This window comes from Fusarium venenatum, assembly GCF_020744135.1.
Source record: "Fusarium venenatum strain MPI-CAGE-CH-0201 chromosome Unknown EDB82scaffold_2, whole genome shotgun sequence".
In the NCBI taxonomy this organism is placed as follows: Eukaryota; Fungi; Ascomycota; class Sordariomycetes; order Hypocreales; family Nectriaceae; genus Fusarium; species Fusarium venenatum.
Window position 1 is genome coordinate 4,492,070 of NW_027072130.1, and position 17,739 is coordinate 4,509,808.

The 17,739-nt window shown below is 48.3% G+C and overlaps 6 protein-coding genes across 6 annotated transcripts; 3 read left to right on the forward strand and 3 right to left on the reverse strand.

Moving 5' to 3' along the window:
• Positions 1-886: 886 nt before the first annotated feature.
• On the forward strand, positions 887-2,938 carry EDB82DRAFT_498425 (thiamine pyrophosphate enzyme, N-terminal TPP binding domain-containing protein). The gene is made up of 3 exons (XM_025734547.2): positions 887-1,019; positions 1,073-1,438; positions 1,491-2,938. Coding segments are annotated over exons 1-3 (1,752 nt in total). The 5' UTR covers positions 887-1,017; the 3' UTR covers positions 2,875-2,938.
• Positions 2,939-3,082: 144 nt separating this feature from the next.
• Positions 3,083-5,346, reverse strand: EDB82DRAFT_460800 (uncharacterized protein). Its single transcript, XM_025734548.2, has 8 exons — positions 4,935-5,346; positions 4,687-4,879; positions 4,530-4,638; positions 4,377-4,473; positions 4,283-4,317; positions 3,606-4,225; positions 3,377-3,549; positions 3,083-3,324 (listed from the first exon to the last, which is right to left on the reverse strand). The coding sequence occupies exons 1-8, from the start codon at positions 5,232-5,234 to the stop codon at positions 3,181-3,183; spliced, it is 1,671 nt and encodes a 556-aa protein (XP_025585343.2). The 5' UTR covers positions 5,235-5,346; the 3' UTR covers positions 3,083-3,180.
• A 168-nt stretch (positions 5,347-5,514) lies between these two features.
• On the forward strand, positions 5,515-8,081 carry EDB82DRAFT_167079 (fungal-specific transcription factor domain-containing protein). Its single transcript, XM_025734549.2, has 4 exons — positions 5,515-5,818; positions 5,872-7,481; positions 7,536-7,739; positions 7,805-8,081. The coding sequence occupies exons 1-4, from the start codon at positions 5,559-5,561 to the stop codon at positions 8,059-8,061; spliced, it is 2,331 nt and encodes a 776-aa protein (XP_025585344.1). The 5' UTR covers positions 5,515-5,558; the 3' UTR covers positions 8,062-8,081.
• Positions 8,076-10,606, reverse strand: EDB82DRAFT_545342 (glycoside hydrolase superfamily; the record flags this gene model as incomplete). Its single annotated transcript, XM_065609432.1, has 3 exons — positions 8,076-8,109; positions 8,193-10,392; positions 10,426-10,606. 3 exons carry the CDS (start codon positions 10,604-10,606, stop codon positions 8,076-8,078), a joined length of 2,415 nt encoding a protein of 804 aa, XP_065464762.1.
• Positions 10,607-11,009: 403 nt separating this feature from the next.
• Positions 11,010-13,046, forward strand: EDB82DRAFT_536112 (general substrate transporter). Its single transcript, XM_025734551.2, has 3 exons — positions 11,010-11,499; positions 11,553-11,732; positions 11,791-13,046. The coding sequence occupies exons 1-3, from the start codon at positions 11,244-11,246 to the stop codon at positions 12,930-12,932; spliced, it is 1,578 nt and encodes a 525-aa protein (XP_025585346.1). The 5' UTR covers positions 11,010-11,243; the 3' UTR covers positions 12,933-13,046.
• An 8-nt stretch (positions 13,047-13,054) lies between these two features.
• On the reverse strand, positions 13,055-16,625 carry EDB82DRAFT_474871 (uncharacterized protein; the record flags this gene model as incomplete). Its single annotated transcript, XM_065608028.1, has 3 exons — positions 13,055-13,102; positions 13,179-14,410; positions 14,600-16,625. 3 exons carry the CDS (start codon positions 16,623-16,625, stop codon positions 13,055-13,057), a joined length of 3,306 nt encoding a protein of 1,101 aa, XP_065464763.1.
• Positions 16,626-17,739: the final 1,114 nt, after the last annotated feature.

Consider the following 17,739-nt stretch of genomic DNA (forward strand, 5'->3'; position numbering starts at 1 on the left):
ACACTTTTTTTTTTCAGTGCATTGTGTCCCGGAAAGGGCCCGGGCAACAAAATAGCACATAGCTGTGCAGATACTTAGTGGTGCTCATTGTATGCCCGAACTCATTCCAAGAGGATGTGATACATCTACGAAAAAACACCACGGAACTCACCCGATAAACGATACACATACTATTAGGGTAGGATATTCACTGAATCGATATGACTTCCATGCTCGCTATACCGCTTTGAAGCACTTGGTACATGTCTCCGCACTGAAGCCGGGCTTCTTTACCTTGAGAGACCTGGAAATAGTGTCGCCCCCAGATTCAATTTGCGGGGTGTGGAGAAATAGTTCCGGGGAAGAGGGTCATTGAGCCATCTCACCTGTCCAAAGTGAGGAGAGAGGGGAATAGGCCGCAAGCGTTACGGTGGCTTAGAAGGCAAAATGCTCACGACTACTTGTTAGACACGTGCAGGTTGCCACGGGGCCTTCGAGATGAGAATGATATACAACTCTGGCTGGATCAATGATCCAATAAGAGTAGATATGTATAAACAAGCCATTGTCGCTCAAGGAGCCCTACCTACCTATGATATATAAGAGCTTATTTATAATACGATGGTTGTTTCACATTGTTTATCATAATGAGTTCATTCTAATTTTCCATTGTATTGTGTCTGATAAATCAATTAATCTACATATATCTCGAGCTAGAGCCAGAGGCAGCTCATTCTTCTTTGCAACAAAAGGTTAAAGGTATGAGCATTGGTAATCTTGTCTCATCCTAGTGGAGGTGATCCATTGCTTTATTTGCCGACTTAGTTGCCAGGGCCATTTCCCCGCCGTCGGGTAGTAGCCGCGACAAGGGTTATTCCGTCTCGGATACGTTCCGTGACAATCCAACGGTAAGAAGTCGCGGAAGAATAACAATGTTGAGACAATTAACAGCCAACATAAATTCACTGTAATTTTGCTGTATTATGATTACTCCTTAGAAATAGACACACAGAGAACCCATTCTAACAAAGGTCCATCATGTATGTGTGTCAAGCACTCCAACTCAGAGTTAACTGCTAACGTCGACTGCCAGGTACACCACGTCTTTCGCCTTCTTCGAGGCCCTGGTTGAGGCCGGGGTCAAGAATTGCTTCGTTAACTTGGGTTCGGACCACCCTAGTATCTTGGAGGCCATGGTCAAGGGCCAGAAGGAAATGCCGGATACCTTCCCCAAGATCATCACATGTCCGAACGAGATGGTGGCTCTGTCCATGGCTGATGGATATGCAAGACTGAGCGGAGAGGCCCAATGTGTCATTGTGCATGTGGATGTCGGCACGTCAGCTCTAGCGGCTGCTATTCATAATGCAGCGATGGGGCGCGCCCCTGTTCTTATTTTTGCTGGTCTTTCACCCTACACCATTGAGGGAGAGGTTATCGGGTCAAGAACGGAGTTCATGTAAGTGGCACATACGTTGAGTCTTGGTTCACTCTAACATTTCTACTCTCAGACACTGGATCCAGGATGTGCCTGATCAGAAGCAAATCGTTTCTCAGTACTGCCGGTACACTGGAGAGATCAAAACTGGCAAGAATGTCAAACAGATGGTTCGACGTGCTATCCAACTAGCTACCAGTCACCCACAGGGCCCTTCCTATTTGATGGGCGCCCGCGAGGTGATGGAGGAGACCATCGAGCCGTATTCCATCAACCCGGCTTATTGGAAACCCGTTGCTCCATCTGCTCTTCCACAGGACGCTGTCCGAGAGATCGCCGGCGCCCTGGTCAACGCCTCAGATCCACTTGTTATCGTAGGCTTCACCGGTCGCAATCATGCGGCGGTCGAGCCCCTTGTGTCACTAGCCAATACTGTCAAGGGTCTTCGCGTCCTTGATACAGGTTGCTCGGATATGTGTTTCCCAGCGGATCATCCAGGCTGGTTAGGTATGAAGTATGGAGTTGATTCTGCCATTGAGAATGCAGACGTCTTTCTCATCCTTGACTGCGATGTTCCATGGATCAACAAGCTCTGCAAGCCTAAAAGCTCAGCAAGAATCTTCCACCTCGATGTAGATCCTCTCAAAGAGTCGATGTTGGTTTTCTACATCGATGCTGAACAGAGGTACCGTGTGGATGCCGAGGTGGCCCTGAAGCAAATCACCGAGTATCTGCAAAGCAACCTCGCAGAGAAGCTGTCGAGCGTCGAGTTTGACCGCCGTGCCCATGCCCTATCAAACTCTTACAGAGAGCGCATTCATACCCTCGATGAGCGATCTAGGCCCCTAGACTCAGGTAAACTTACGACCGACTATGTTTGCGCCACGCTGCGCCAAAGACTGCCCCAAGACACAATCTGGGCTGTGGAGGCGATTACAAATGCCATCTTCGTCGCGGATCAGATCCGAGCGACCATTCCAGGACAGTGGATTCACTGTGGAGGCGGAGGTCTCGGTTGGAGCGGTGGTGGTGCGTTGGGGATCAAACTTGCCGCAGACGCCGCTGATGCCCTGGTTCCTGGCAAGCGTAAGCGATACGTAGTGCAGATTGTTGGTGATGGATCATATATGTTTAGCGTCCCATCAAGCGTCTACTGGATCTCCGCACGCTACGGAATCCCAATCCTGACCATCGTTCTCAACAACCTTGGCTGGAACGCGCCACGGAGGTCAATGCTTCTTGTACACCCCGATGGGCCTGCTTCACGAGCGACAAAGGAGGAGCTCAATATCTCGTTTGCGCCGAGTCCAGACTATGCTGGCATTGCCAAGGCCTCCAGTAATGGGCTAATATTCGGTGCTCGAGCAGCCAATTCAGCCGAGTTCTTGGAGGCCCTTGAGGGGGCTGTCGAGAGTCTCGACCGGGGCGTTTCAGCGGTATTAGATGTTGCTATATAGATGTAAACATAGAAATTGAGGATATTTAGTTATAAATTACATTGAGACACAGAATATTTCTTGCTGTTACCCTTGCCAGTGATCTGGGAGAATAGTTCATGTCTACGGATGACATTGTTGATACAAAGTCTTTGAGAATCTTAGTACTTCCTTGAGACCCAACAGTATATTAAGACTAAGAGAATACATCAGACACAAATAAATAATGATTAATTCTACGCTAATGCTACTAGGAGTTTCACTGAACCATGAAGGAAGCCGCTAGCATGGCTTTTGAACTCAAGTTTTTTCTGGTTATGTTGCTGTTCACTTCCGATCAAAGATCTTTCCAGGGTTCATCAACCAATGCGGGTCTAAACTCGTTTTGATTGCCCTCATCACCTGAATGGGTGCTTCACCAACCTCCTCTCTCAGGAAGTCTTTCTTCCCTAGACCGATACCATGCTCGCCCTTCTAATGTTAGAACCAGAAGCTGAATCATTGTAGATAAGGTTAAACCTACTGTGCATGTTCCATCCATTTCCAGAGCGCGAAAAACCATCTTATCGACGCACCTCTCGACTTCGTCGCGTTGCTTGTCTTCGAAAAGAATTGTCTCGTGAAAATTACCATCACCAATGTGACCCAAAATGCTTCCAAATAGGCCAAGCTCGACAAGGTCTTTCTTGGATATGTCTACAACGGTGGTTAGTAAAGAGTGCTTCGTAGTCGCAATGTAGATAACAATATACCTATTAGCTCCGACACTCGAGACAAGGGCACCGCCACATCCGTAGACCATACATGTCCATCTGTCTCTCTTAGTGCCATCATACTCCATAGGGCTTCTTTGCGAGCTGACCACAAAGCTTTCTGCTTATCCAGATCGCTTTCAAAAAGAAAGCTTTTCACCTGGTGATTCTTCGATATACCTTGCACACGAGCGATACTGTCCTTGACAACAGCATCACTGCCACTGAACTTAAAGAACAATGTAGGAACTTCACTCCAATTTCTAGAAGTGGCACCCATTTTGTTGATCACGCTCATAAGAACCTCATCAAGAATCTCAACAGCACTGATGGGTACGCCTCGACGGATGACTTCAATTGCCATACTCGCAGCAGCCTTGACGGTAGGAAAGGTAACGACCGCAATGCCAGTAGTTTCTGGGATCGGGGCGAGTTTGAGAGTAGACTCGGTTACGAACCCCAAGGTCCCTTCAGACCCAACGAAGATTGAATTGAGATTGTAACCAGCTGACGACTTTCGCGGTCTTCTGCGAGTTTTTAGAATAGTGCCATCGCTCAGGACTACTGTGAGGTTCACCACCCAATCTTTCATTGTGCCATATTTAACAGCGTTGGTGCCACTAGAACGTTTTAATTGCATGAGACAAGATGAATAATTGTTGAAGAGGACTCCTTACCTGCAGTTGGTACCGATCATACCACCAATTTGTGCCTGATTTGGTGAATCAGATTTTCTGTTTGAGCAGTGAACTCACTAGGGAAAACACTTACCGATGGACCCGGATCAATTGGGAAGAAAAGACCAGTATCTTTGATCTTCTCATTTAGATCCATCCACGGCACAGATGGCTGGACAACAACGTTGAGGCTGAGATAAGTCTTAGCATGTCTAAACTACCATTCTGAGTTTTGCAATGGACTTACTCGTCTGCATGGACCTGCAGAATCTGGTTCATATTCATAAAATCAACGCTCACACCACCGAATGGAGCTGAGAAATGGCCTTCAACACTTGAGCCACCCGAGTATGGGACTTATTCTGTATCAGCTCAGTTCTCGCCATTAAGTTTCGAATACTCACTCATAGGAACGCGTCGTTTATGACAGATTCTGGCAATAATTGCGACCTCTTCTGTTGACGAGGGGAATGTGACTGCAACAGGTAATCTATCAATATTAATGGTAGACCAGTCAGAATAGCCATGAGAATGTAGAATTTCGTCCTCAATGCTAACGGCATCTTCTCCGAGTGCCTGTCTGATTTCTTCGACCGCCTACAGATGTTAGCGAATCACAGGAGGTGGTCAATTCAAGGTCAGTTGCGCTCACCAATTCCATCTGTTCTCGGGTTGCATATGTCGAGTCAGTCTCACCTCCCTTGCTGCCATAACCCAGAATCGACAGTAGAAAGCCTCCTGCAACGGTAGTCACTGTTGCTGACAGTGTGGAAGCCAGCATGATGGGTTTTCTCGATTGACGTCCATGATTATTATGACTTTCGGATTCTTTCTGTTGCCTACTCCCACTGCTATGGAAGGCATTGATTGACCGTGCTGGCAGGCGAGAGATCGTTGAGGTGATTGGCCTTCTAGCTTGCCGTGACAGAGGGCGGATCGAAGACTTCAGCATGGTGGCAACTGGTGGGGAAGAATTGTATTGTGCTGTAAAGTGAAGAATTAAACAACAAAATAAACATCGGCTGGATAGATAGCAGGTCAATTCCGCAGTAATTATTGGGCCTGGACTACTGAAGGATAACCATACAGCAAGATTGGGACTGTACCGGATGAGGCAAGGGATGGAAACTGACACGGATGGTTCCCGGATGGTCGAAAGCCGAAAGCCGATAGAACTAGTGGCTGGGTTCGGGTACAGCCCGTGAAAAGATCAATCTCCCCCTCCACCCTCTCGCCCAAATAATCTCTGTTCTCCGGGTGTTGTTCAGTCAACGCAATGCCGTCTGATACGATAGACGTTACCACGGATCCTGAATTGTCGATGCAAGATGCCGACAACACAATTTCGGTCTCGGGTTCAAGTCGCCCCACGAAGCGGAAAAGAGTTGCATTAGCATGCGACAATTGTCGGGAGCGAAAGGTCAAGTGCGATGGCTCCAAACCCATCTGTAGCCCCTGCAGCAAACGTGGAGAGCCTCCTACTCGGTGTATGTACACTGTTATTGCAGGAACAGCCAAGCACCTGAGCGAACAGGAGTAGGTCATTGCCATATTCGAATCAATTGAGTAAAAGTGGTAACCCTTCTTAGATACATCGTGTCGCTGCAGAAGCAAGTTACAGATATGCAAGAAGTTATAGATCAGCTTCGACAAGAAGCAGAAGTCAATACTATCGCCGCCGCCAACTTCAGGGAGTCAAGGAGCCCCAGAGACAGGCCACGAACAGCTTCAGGTGCAACAGGAATGGTCTCGGGTACCACCCGTGCCGCTGCTGGTACAAGTGCAGGGGTCTCTATCAGAGTCCCCGAGGCAGGTGGACCCAGTCCCGTGAGTGCTATGGGGGCTACGACTCTAACCCAGAGTGGCCAGGAGGATGAATTCTTTGGTCAATCATCGGTTCATTCGTTGCTACGTGAGGTTTCCCACCCTCAATCTCGAAACTCAGCTCCGATTGGCGATAGAACCCAGACATCTACCTCGGTATCCGTGTCGGGTCTCTCTACGGCGGCATTGTATTCGCCTGACTTTGCCCTTCCTCCACGACAAGTTGCTGACAGGATCCTTGACCTGTATTTCAACAGCGTTCATATCTTCTACCCTTGGACACACTCTGTTAGCTTCAAGAAGCGATATGAAACACTGTGGGAACCAAGTGCTTACCCAGGTCCTCAGACTAGTGAGTCAGGAGACATCGGTCTTGGGGGCGAACGATGCTCCGAGTCATCTTTCTTTTGTGCTCTCAATGCCATGTTTGCTCTCGGCTGTGAGTTCTCAGACTTTCCTCAAAAGGAAATTGCGTCAGCGAACTTCAGTTCGCGCATGAGGAATCTATTACAGGTTGATATTCTCGACAAAGGCGATTTATCCCATGTTCAAGCGTTGCTTCTTGCTTCCCAATTCGCCATATCAAGTGAGTACCCTACAAGATGTTATAATCTCGTCGGGTTAGCCTGTCGGATCGCTGTTGGGTTAGGTCTTCACACCGAAAGATATGCCGGCAAACGATCGAATATGGAGAATGAAGTACGTCGTAGGGTCTGGTACGGGTGTTTGCAAATGGAAATGACCATTTGCATGACATTAGGCAGACCTCCAGTCCTGGAGATGACAGACGATGTTCTCATCCCATCCGCCGTTGACGATGACTTCATCACTGTTGAAGCTACGTCCTGCCGCCAACCTGAAGATACCATATCACAGAATCTGTTCATGGTAGAAAATATACGGCTGGCCAAAGTACTCGGCAAGATCCTTTCTTCCGTCTACTGGCAGAGTTCTCCGTCCGACTTTAGCACCCTCGTCCGCCTAGAAGGCGTCCTTGAGGACTTTAGTACATCTCTAGTTGACGCCCTACGATGGTGGGACCGTGGGTCAGAGTCACAAGGCGCACTCACTCATCGAGACCATGTTCTTAGGAGACAGCGAAATGTTCTTCATGCAAGATTTCTTCACCTTAAAATTTTACTATACAGACCCAGCTTCAGTTCTTACTGCTCATCTGTGAGACGCGCGTTCCAAGGCCGAGACACAGAAACAGGTTCTGGTCTGGGCGACGATGGGCCAGAAGTCAATACACTACAAGCAGCATTCCAGTCTCAGTGTGCTACAACGTGTGCCAAAACCGCTTACGACTTGTCAGTTTCCCTGCTATCTGCGAGACAGGACGATGCCACTGGTGCATGGTGGTTCAGTCTATTCTGTATGCTCCTATAATTCCAGATCTTTGGTGCTTTGTTCACTGACATGATGCTAGATCTTATGACGTGCGGCGGTATAATCATTCTCGCCGAATCTGCTCAGACTGCTGGTAGTAAGCATTTCAATCAATCCCAACTTGATGCCACATGGGAGAATACCACCATGCTGCTACGGCTTATCGGACGGGAGAATGCCCGTGTACAGGGATACCTCGACCAGTTACTTCATTTGAAAGAACAAGCCCGCTCTACAAATTTCTGTAAGCTCTTATATCTATTCGATCCAACGACTCTTGATCAATTCAGGCTGACAGACCATGCGAAGCAATACGCAACTCAGGAGAAGCAACGAGAGTGGCTTCCCGTTGGCCATCTACAGGTCCTGGTGAGGCTCCATATGTAGACTTGAATCAGAATGGAGCCTTCGCTCCATCTACGGAAGACCAAGCAGTACAGGGAGAGCTCATGTCGTTGTTGTTCCAAGACAATTGGGACTGGAATCTTGAGGGTAATATGCCCACTTATGGTGGTTTCGGATTTGGTGACGAATCTATCTTTCCTCTATCTGGCTGGTCTACATAAATACAGACAAAAGACTATTGAGAGTAGCCGATTCGTTGTATTACAGCCCTGTCCAAAAATGTGATGTTGCATTCGTAACAGACAAGGTCTCGAGAACCTCAACAGAGCTGAAGGCCAGATGTATCAAGAACTCCCCTCCTGGAATTTTCCATTTGCCTTCCGTCATGTCGAAGTAACTAAAGGCGTACTTATCAAGCTTGAACATGACGTTCTTGGTCTGACCAGCGGACACAAGCACCTTATGGTATGCTTTGAGCTCCTTGACTGGGCGATGATTTCCGTCGCAAGGAGGCATAGTGACATATAACTGGATCACTTGTTTGCCGTCCCTATTACCTGTGTTATCAACTTGAGTTGATACTGACACTGCTATCTCCTCTGCGCTACTAAAGCATGAGGTGAAGCTAGGCTGCCCCTTCAGCGCGAAGGTTGTGTAAGAGAGACCTTCCCCGAAATGGAACTGCGGCCTGGGTGCTGACTTGTCATCGTAAAAGCGATAGCCGACCTTGAGACGCTCTTCATAGTTCAAAACAAGATCGTCGTTGCAGGGGAAGTTGGGATAGGCTGGGTTATCTTCGTTCTTTCGTGGCCAAGACATGGGTAGTCGTCCTGATGGGTTGACATCTCCAAGAAGAATACGAGCTATGGCATGACCACATTCTTGGCCAGCGAACCATGCTTGAAGGAAGGTGGGAACTCGGTCGATGAATGGAGATACTGTAACAGGAGACCCAGAAAGGTTGACAACCACAGTCTTTGGGTTGCGAGCCACAACAGCGGCAATCAGATCATACTGGTTAGAGGCCAGGTCCATCGTATCGCGATCGTAACCTTCCGATTCTATCTCGTTGGTTGTACCAACAAAGACGACTGCAACATCGGAGGAGCCTGCCGCATCAGCCGCATCATTAATGGCTCTGGGAATGTCCACATATTCCATGAAGCGAAGTGAGGCTCCTTGAAACATTGTTCCACCAATCTTGGAGAGAACATTCTCATCTGTAGCCCAAGAATGTAACTCAACTTTGTATTCCCGGCCTGCAGTCATATTGAACGTGAAACGACGTTCAATCTTGGCCTTGTAGAAATAAAAGGACTCTGGCAACAGAACTGGTTCCTGCGGACGATGGAACACCTTTTCGCCATTAACGAGGACATCAGCCTTACCGGTAGTAATGACAGAGAAGGTATGATCGCCACTTGTCGTTGGGGTTAGAGCGAAGGACATGCTGCTACAGTAATCCTTGCTGAGATAGTCAGGCCAAGCCTCCTTAATCATGTACTCAGGAAGCGCGACGGTCTGTTCATGGGCAAGATTATCTCCGACCACCGAACCGTTAAACCATCTTAGTCGGACTTCTGAAATTGAGCCCGGCACAGCATGAGGCAAGGCTCCAAAGACAGGAACACCTGGGGCAAATCGACAAGTGACCCCTCGCGATTCGAGACCTTGGAGCGGTGAGATGATATGCTGTGCTAGAACCTTTGCGCTGCCACCACCGCCAATGCTTGGATTCGTGGCGAAGTGGCCGATAACAGCAACAGAATCTTGTTCCGATAATGGAAGAACGTTGTTGTCGTTTTTGAGCAGGACCATGCCATCGGCTGCAACAGCTTTGATGTACTCAATTCGAGCTGGATCCTCAACAGAACGCTCAGGTTCCTCGACAGGATTATCGAAACGGCCCGTTTTCTTTGCCAAGTCTATAACTCTGCCAACACTCTTATCGAGCACTTCAGTAGATACGTTCCCTGCTTCTATCTCGGCGAGAAGCTTCGTCCCCCGCCATCTTGTTGGACCAGGCATCTCAAGATCCATGCCTGCATTGAGCGATTTGGCGGTTGAGTAGGTTCCCATCCAGTCGGATATGACCAGGCCGAGGAAGCCCCATTCCTTGCGCAGGACCTCCTCCAAGAGCCAATGGCTGTCTGCACAATACTCCTCGTTGAGGCGGTTATATGAAGTCATGAAGCACCAAGGGTCCGAATCGCGAAGCACAAGCTGGAACGGCAGCAAGTAAATTTCACGCAACGTCTGCATATCGATGTTTGATGTCATCTTGGTTCTGGACTTTTCTGAGTCATTGGCAACAAAGTGCTTTGGCGTAGCTGCGATCCCTTGACTTTGACAACCACGAACAAAGGCCGAGGCCAGAGTACCAATTAGGTAGGGGTCCTCTGAGTAAGTTTCATAGTTGCGTCCACCGAGGGGAGATCGGATTATGTTCATAGTTGGTGCTAGTAAGACATTGGCAGACTTTGTGATTGTCTCTTTTGCGATCTCTTCGCCCATGCGGTACGCTTGATCTTGGTCGAATGAAGCTCCCAGGGCTGTTGAGCAAGGGAAGCATGCAGCGGTAATACCACTTACGTAGCTCTCACCTCGTGCACCATTGGGTCCATCGCTCGTTTTGATGTGAGGTATAAAGACGTCGTCTCTTTTGATAGTGGGTGTACGCCACCAGTCAACAGCTGCAAGTAGAGAGACCTTCTCCTCGACGGTGAGCTTGGAAATAAGGTCGGCAGTGGATTGAGATTGTGTCATGATAAGTGGTGAATGTCAGCTAACTTGCCGACTTTGGTAATATTGACATCAATTAGAAAGTAGACTCTCTTTTCTTATGTCAATGATTTGACTGGGCCATTTTCCTTCGCCGAAAAGACAACCGACATGTTGGAACTTGGAAGCGGAGAACGGGAGTAAACGTGGTGGAGAAACGTTCGGGAAGCAGCCGGTGCTCGAGTCAGAACCAGAACCAAGATGCTTTCGGGAAGCATCCGCTAACCTTCAACTCTCAACCCTTACTGATCTTCAATGGTCATAGTTTGCGGGGATTGCCAGCCCCATGGGGTCATACGGTTAGTCAATGCGAGTTTTTTTCTCTCAGCATCCCCGCATTATCGGTTCCAAAGTTGCAGTATTCTTTATTGTGCATGCAATCTACCTTGTCAGCTAAGGATCCTCGCCTCACTAGGACCATGTTGACTGAGCTAATCTAGTCAGTTCGACGAGGGGTGGTCCAGGCCAAGGTTCCAATACCTAGTCTAGTTCCATTGATCGTTTTAAATACCTGACAACACCCGCATCGAACTCAATTCAGAAATATCGAATAGTAACCGACAACATCAGGTGCATCCTTCAATTCTCATTTCCTTTCCTGCACCCTTATTGCTCGTTGAAAATGTACAGAAAAAGTCTCGATACAAAGACAGACGTGGCTATGGCTGAGAACGCTGGCCATGTCCCCGTCAACGACATTGTTGATCTCGATCAAAGAATACAAGACCTTGTGGCTGCTGCTCCCCCATTCTACAAGAACAAGAGCCTTTTCCAGTTGTATCTTCTTATTATCCCGACATGTTTGTGCGCGGCCATCACTCTTGGATTCGATGCCAGTATGATGTCTGGCCTCCAAGCTGTGCCATCTTGGGATGAATGTAAGCCATCATAAAACTTGGCAAGTCTTGGGTGATGCTAACTTGTTGATCAGACTTTGGACAACCTCGCGGTGCCCTTCTTGGTATCATGTCGGCTATTCTCCCTCTCGGATGTGTCGTCGCAACACCTTTCATCAGTCTTGTTGGCGACCGCTACGGACGTCGCATGGGTATCTTTGTTGGCGCAGTCATCATGATCATTGGTGCTGTGATTCAGGGTGCCTCCGTTCATTGTAAGCCGCTTTCTATCCCACATCTTCTCTATCATGTCCAATCATTTACGTCTTATAGTTGCCATGTTTCTCGCTTCCCGCTTCATCATCGGCTTCGGTCTTGTCTTTGCGAACGCATACGCCCCTATGCTCATCGGCGAGCTCGCTCATCCCAAGGAACGACAAGTCATCACCTCCTTGTATCAAACATCATGGTATATCGGTGCTATTCTCGCCGCCTGGGTCACCTTCGGTACCTTCAGCATTCCCAGCGAGTGGTCGTGGAGGATTCCCTCTCTGCTTCAAGCTGCTCCCGCTTTGTTCCCGATCTCTTTCGTCTTTTGTCTTCCAGAGTCCCCTAGATGGCTCATCGCCAACGGTCGAAGTGAAGAAGCCAAGGCTATGTTGATCAAGTGGCATGCCAACGGAAACGAGGACGATGAATTGGTCAAGCTCGAGTTCATCCAGATGCGAAACGTTATTGAAGCCGAGGTCAGCAATGAGACTGGTTGGAAGGAACTTTTCAAGTCTCCCGGTAACCGAAAGCGGGTGTTTATTCTGGTCTGTCTTGGATGCTTCAGTCAATGGTCAGGCAACGGTCTCGTTTCTTACTACCTGGTTCGAGTTCTTGAAACTGTCGGTGTGACCGATGCTCGAGAGCGCAACATTCTCAACGGCTGCCTCATGATCTTCAACTGGCTTACGTCAGTCGCATCCGCCTTCCTCACTGCTTACATGAAGCGCCGTACACAGTTCCTTATCTCGGTAGGGGGTATGCTCGGTATCTTTGCTTCACAGACTCTGTGCGCAGGTCTGTTCAATGAGGATCACAACACCGCTGCTGGTAAAGCCGTCATTGCCATGCTCTTCCTCTTCTACTTCTTCTACAACTTGGCCTTCAACGCTCTTCTCTACTCTTATCCCGTCGAGATCCTTCCTTACCCTATCCGAGCTAAGGGTTTCTCGCTTCTTATGTTCTTTGGCAAGGCTAGTAACTTCATCAACACGATGGTCAACCCTATTGGGCTTCAGGCTCTGGCTTGGAAGTTCTACTTTGTTTATGTCGCCTGGTTGGCTGTCGAACTTGCAATGGTGTGGAAGTTCTTCATCGAGACCAAAGGGCCTAGTCTTGAGGCCATCGCTGCTGTTTTTGATGGTCAAGACGTTTCCTTTACGTCTGAGGATATCGATCTCAAGAAAGACACATCAGCAAAGTACTAAGTGCTACAACAATCCCTCATTTCGCAATATAATCTCAGAGTCCTGAACAGGATTTCAAATATTTTGAAAAATATGCTCCGATAAGAAGAAGGATCTCAATTAGACTTATATAGTTAATATATTTAGTTGAACAGCACTTTTGATATATCGTTTCGACTGTCCATCCATCTCTATAAAACCATTATTTACCAGCCAATGATGCACTAGATGTCGCTTGAATGGCATAAGACCCCTATGAACTTCTACCTTACACAAGGGGGACCGGGGTCCTCCATGTTTTTCGTATGCGGCGCAAAACGGACACCGGTAACCCCTACCACCATAAAATCCAGTGATTGGATGGACTGGTGATAGTCCATTCATCGACGGGTAATTTTGTAGGTATCTTCCGAGGCCATTAGGGAAATAGCCGCTTTCCAAAACGTCGCTGTCAAGAGAGACCTTTCCAGTGCTGCCAGGGAGGGCGTGAAAGCATGTATGGCTGGGGTCCAGATGACCTCTTTGTGCATACAGTTCTTCGTCCCGCGCATCGGTTTTTTGTAGCCATTCGCGCTGCTGCTTATTGTACTTATTTGAACCTGGCATCTGGTGTGTGTGATAATACTGTATAACGGCTTGTGGCGCCGGTTGGTTGTCTGATAAAGATTGCATTTGTCCTTGGGACGCTTCGTCATCTGTGCGTGTGGGTTGACTGATATTTTGATAGAGACGCATTAATTGTTCCCCAGCATCTAGGTTATCGGGGATTGCTCTAGGTTCTTGGGGTTTAATTGGGTGAGATGGCTGACGTGCTGCTGGAGCGTCGGGTCGAGGTTGTGCTTGCTCTGGTGGAGCACAGCTAAGTTGCTGTGGTGGTACAGGCACAGTACAGGACGTGTGGTTCTGAGCTGGCAGAGGCGCAGACCCCTGAGGCTGCTGAGGGGGTACCACCTTCATTACGGCCCCAGAATTCATCACTGCAAAGCGTTGGGTTGTGTGGGCCTCATTCGTGTCCTTTGGTACCGAGTATTGGGGTTGTGGGCGAGTCTCAACCGGCAGGGGTCGAAGATGAAATGAATTGTAAGATGATTGTGTTGTGCGGCCGTTCTGAAACTCATTGCCGTACTCTTGATGAGGTCCCGGTTGCTGAGGGCGGGTGTCTTGTAATTGTCCGTTGATAATCTGATGAGCAGCTTGTGATGGAAGGTTGGAAACGACTTGTTGAATAGGAGGAAGGGGCGAGTATCGGCGTGGAACCGTGTTTTGCGACGTAGAAGCTTGGAAATCAGGCAGATGTGAACTAGGGTGCCTTTCCATATCAGGATTCCATTTATCTATATAATCAACAACAGCATCCTTTGTCTTGCGCCTCTGCTCCGCCTCATGCTTGTCTTGCTGATGTGCATGTTGATCATTTATTCTGTCCGCGTTTGGCGCATCTGAAGGGACCGTTCCGTCTTGACTATGGGTCATCTCATTTTCATCCTCTGAATCTGAATCTACGATGACGAAAGTATCGCTTGTTATGCGAGGCTTCCTCTTCACTCCTTCGGTAGAGAATTCCTGGGGGGAATGTACTGCTAAATCTGGCGGTTCTAGTTGAAAGCTGGTTGTCAGCGATCACGGCCATTCTGCAAAATCTCCAGGGAAGAGAGGGGGAAGAGGTACGTGATAGGATTCCTACTAACGATCGAGACGGGATATTGGTGCGACTGATGGGAGCCTAGGCAGTGCCGCCGACACTGTTGACCAGAACGAAGTTGGAAAGCGTTTTTGCAGTGGATGTTCCGTCTGATGTTGTGGTATGTCCGAGGATTCAGACGCTGATTGTGATTGATCTTGCGGTCGCGATTTTTGCTGGTTGCTAGGCTGAGGTGGGTTATCGTTGACTTGTGACGCAGGTTCTTCTGTGGGCAGGGTCTCCTGGTGCTCTTCGGCATCCGTTCGTTGAGGGGATTCACATCCTGGATCTTCCTGCCATACTGAGCCCTCCCTGGTTCGTTCTTCTTCTGCGCTTTCGCCTTTATCCTCTCCTGCGTCTTCCCCTTCATCGTCCTTGACTTCTTCTGAGTCTTCGTCCGAGTCTTCCTCGTCCTCGGACCAATCCCTTGATTTGAGGTATCCACGAACTGTCTTGAGGTGAGGAATAAGCTTATGTTTCTGCTTGGGGTCAAAGTCACGTAATTCTCTAGCTTCAATCCACATGATGGCACTCTTGCCAGGAAAAGGCCGACCGTCAAAAAACATAACAGGAAACATACGCTCCTTTTCATGAGCTTCTCGATTCCTATAACCTTTAGCCCATACGTATTTGCCCCTCTTTGGTGTCTTGTTGTAGCAAGAGGGTAAAGTTTCTATCAGATCACAAGATACAATGGAACCTGGAATACCCACGGTGGAAAAGTCGCCCATTGGAAGCAAGACAACAGCAAGCCATTCTTTAGTTTTCTTCCAGTAGGTGGTATAAATGTTTCCGGGCTTGGGATGCAAGATACCCTCGAATTTGTCATTGTCTGTCGACTCTTCGGTGTGTCTATGGCTGCGTCTCAGCACTCTCTCTGAAGGCTCTGCCACTGCAGGCATTGGTGGTTTGATTGAGCGTTCCGTTGTAGACCTGCGAGATGTTTCTGCTGTAGTCTGACATGACTGTTCTGTTCTAGACTTCTGTGGCGACTCTGCCGAACTCGCGGGGTCAGTCCTGTGGCGTTTACCCGTTGTGGAGACTGGCGTTGATGCTTTTCGTTTCTTGGACAAGGTTTCTTTGCCCGTTGAGGAGAGAATATTTCGGGGAGGCGCATTCATAGACCATTGTGATCTATGCCGTTGTTCAGTGGCTCGACGTGGAGTGATATCATCGCAAGTCGAGACTGGTGATAGAGGAGCAGTCTGCAAATTTCGACTGGCAGTAGTGATGTTAACTGCCGTTTTTTCAGGAAACTCGTTCCTGGGTTTCGCCGACTCAACCTCTATAGGCTGCTCGGCATCAGCCATTTCAACCTCTGCGTTCTCATCGCCGTTGACTGCATCATCGTTGGTCTTATCATTGTCTACGTGGTCATCTTCTTCATCGCGAAACATTGGGCCTTGGTCGATGGCATCTTCCGGTTCCGGTGTGGCCACGACGGCTTCGTTACTGGGAGGATCCTTTCTGAGGGATTCATCTATCGTGGTTTTTGTTCCAGTTCCAGTCCCTACATGCTGCGACGCGTGAGATGATTCTTGTGCAGATTCATCTCGAGCTGCTTCAGTCTCGTGTGTTTCCGTGTTTGGAGGGTTCTGGTTCTGGTGTTGGTCCTGGTCCTGCTGCATGTCCGATGGTGGTTGGTCGCAAGCTTGTTGGCTGATGGGCGTTTGATTTTGAGTTGGGTTTTGAAGTCCCAAAATATGAGCCAGTCGGTCACGGAGGTTATCCATTATCTCTCTGAGGCGAAGCTCATGCTCTCTAGCATATTGAGCACTTTTTTCAGTGTAATGACGTTTCAGGTCCTCCATCTGACCACTCAAGTCGATAACGACATCTTCGTAGGTCGCGCTCTCTTCATCAGTTTCTGCAGCACGCAAAGAGGCGACTGCCTCTTTAACTTGTGTGCGCAGTCTTGCCTGCTTCTCATCATAAATGGCCTGGGGAGATGGATTGTTTGCAAAAGTGGCCTCATAATGGGCGATAACTGATTGTATCTCTTTGAATTGATGAGCTGGATCCTGATGGGCCATTTTGTCTGACGCGCGTTACCGCGTCAGCATGCTATGGGGGGCGGCTAAGTGCCTGCAGATGACGCGCCCGCACGTTACTGATCCTAGCGACAACAAATAGATGGGTACTGACGTGAGTATGTGGCGGGGAAATTGACAATGATGATAATATTGTTGTTTTGTGAGATGAGGCTACAAAAGTTTCAGGCCGGAAACCGGGCTCTGCTAGTTGACCCGGACCTAAAAAAGGCCGCTAACCAAGGAGAGTTTATCCGACGTCATTGAGATTGATGGAGGGGGGTTGGTCTAGTGTAAATTGTCAACCCAGAGAATCTTTGTCTCGAGTTTTGCTTTTTCCATCTACTGTCGAGCTACTGTCGGATGAGAAGCAAATATCTGCAGAATATTGTCAGATATCGTCAGATACCAATGGTTGATCAGTTCCTGAAGTGACCTTTTCGAATACGCCCCTAATTGAAGGACCTCTTGTGACCCCAAGACTCACTCGAAGTACCGTTACACACTGTGTTGCAAGGATTGCGCCCTATTCGTATCCCTGTAGATTGACCTAGCGCTGACTTGAGAAACCACTAGTCAGGAGGTAAAGCCAATAGACAGAAGATATTTCGAGTCTCTGGGGCAAGCCATGTCAAATCACCCAATAACTACCTTTCATCGTTCCATAGCGCATCGATACTGTGCATGTCGCATCTTCTGTTGTCGATTCTAGGACTACCCAATCATACCAGATACTAAAAAGTGGTCCCACTTCTGGACTCGTATCTTTTGTCTCGAGTCAGGATACATCAGCAGGAAACGCTACGCCAACGAGTGGTGTCATGTTCAAGATTGAATACCCTATAGCAGTGCTAACCATGTTAAAATGTGCCAAAGGTTCAATTTGTTTGCCTTGCACTACTAAGACAACATGAATATCAAGTCATGAGAAATTCTTTTTCAGCTTCGCTTTTAATCTCCAAAGGTTCCGAGTGCAGTACCTGGCATAATTAGCTGATTTAACCTATAGTGTCTCGCCCTTTTTCACTTAACAAAAAGCCACGTTGTCTTACGTTCTTACCACATCATGAATTGTAAAAAAGACAGAATGAGATATTGTAAAATGTAATAAACATCG

Excerpts from the sequence above, each read along its gene's own strand:
- EDB82DRAFT_498425 (XM_025734547.2), top strand. Across the intron at positions 1,439-1,490 it reads GGGTCAAGAACGGAGTTCAT|ACACTGGATCCAGGATGTGC; the intron begins GTAAGTGGCACA and ends TTCTACTCTCAG.
- EDB82DRAFT_167079 (XM_025734549.2), top strand. The coding sequence starts at position 5,559 with ATGCCGTCTGATACGATAGACGTTACCACGGATCCTGAATTGTCGATG. Across the intron at positions 7,482-7,535 it reads ATGGTGGTTCAGTCTATTCT|ATCTTATGACGTGCGGCGGT; the intron begins GTATGCTCCTAT and ends ACATGATGCTAG. Across the intron at positions 7,740-7,804 it reads AGCCCGCTCTACAAATTTCT|CAATACGCAACTCAGGAGAA; the intron begins GTAAGCTCTTAT and ends GACCATGCGAAG.
- EDB82DRAFT_536112 (XM_025734551.2), top strand. The coding sequence starts at position 11,244 with ATGTACAGAAAAAGTCTCGATACAAAGACAGACGTGGCTATGGCTGAG. Across the intron at positions 11,500-11,552 it reads TGTGCCATCTTGGGATGAAT|ACTTTGGACAACCTCGCGGT; the intron begins GTAAGCCATCAT and ends CTTGTTGATCAG. Across the intron at positions 11,733-11,790 it reads TCAGGGTGCCTCCGTTCATT|TTGCCATGTTTCTCGCTTCC; the intron begins GTAAGCCGCTTT and ends TACGTCTTATAG.
- EDB82DRAFT_460800 (XM_025734548.2), bottom strand. The coding sequence starts at position 5,234 with ATGCTGAAGTCTTCGATCCGCCCTCTGTCACGGCAAGCTAGAAGGCCA. Across the intron at positions 4,318-4,376 it reads CAATTGATCCGGGTCCATCG|GCACAAATTGGTGGTATGAT; the intron begins GTAAGTGTTTTC and ends TCACCAAATCAG. Across the intron at positions 3,550-3,605 it reads TCGAGTGTCGGAGCTAATAG|ACATATCCAAGAAAGACCTT; the intron begins GTATATTGTTAT and ends CCACCGTTGTAG.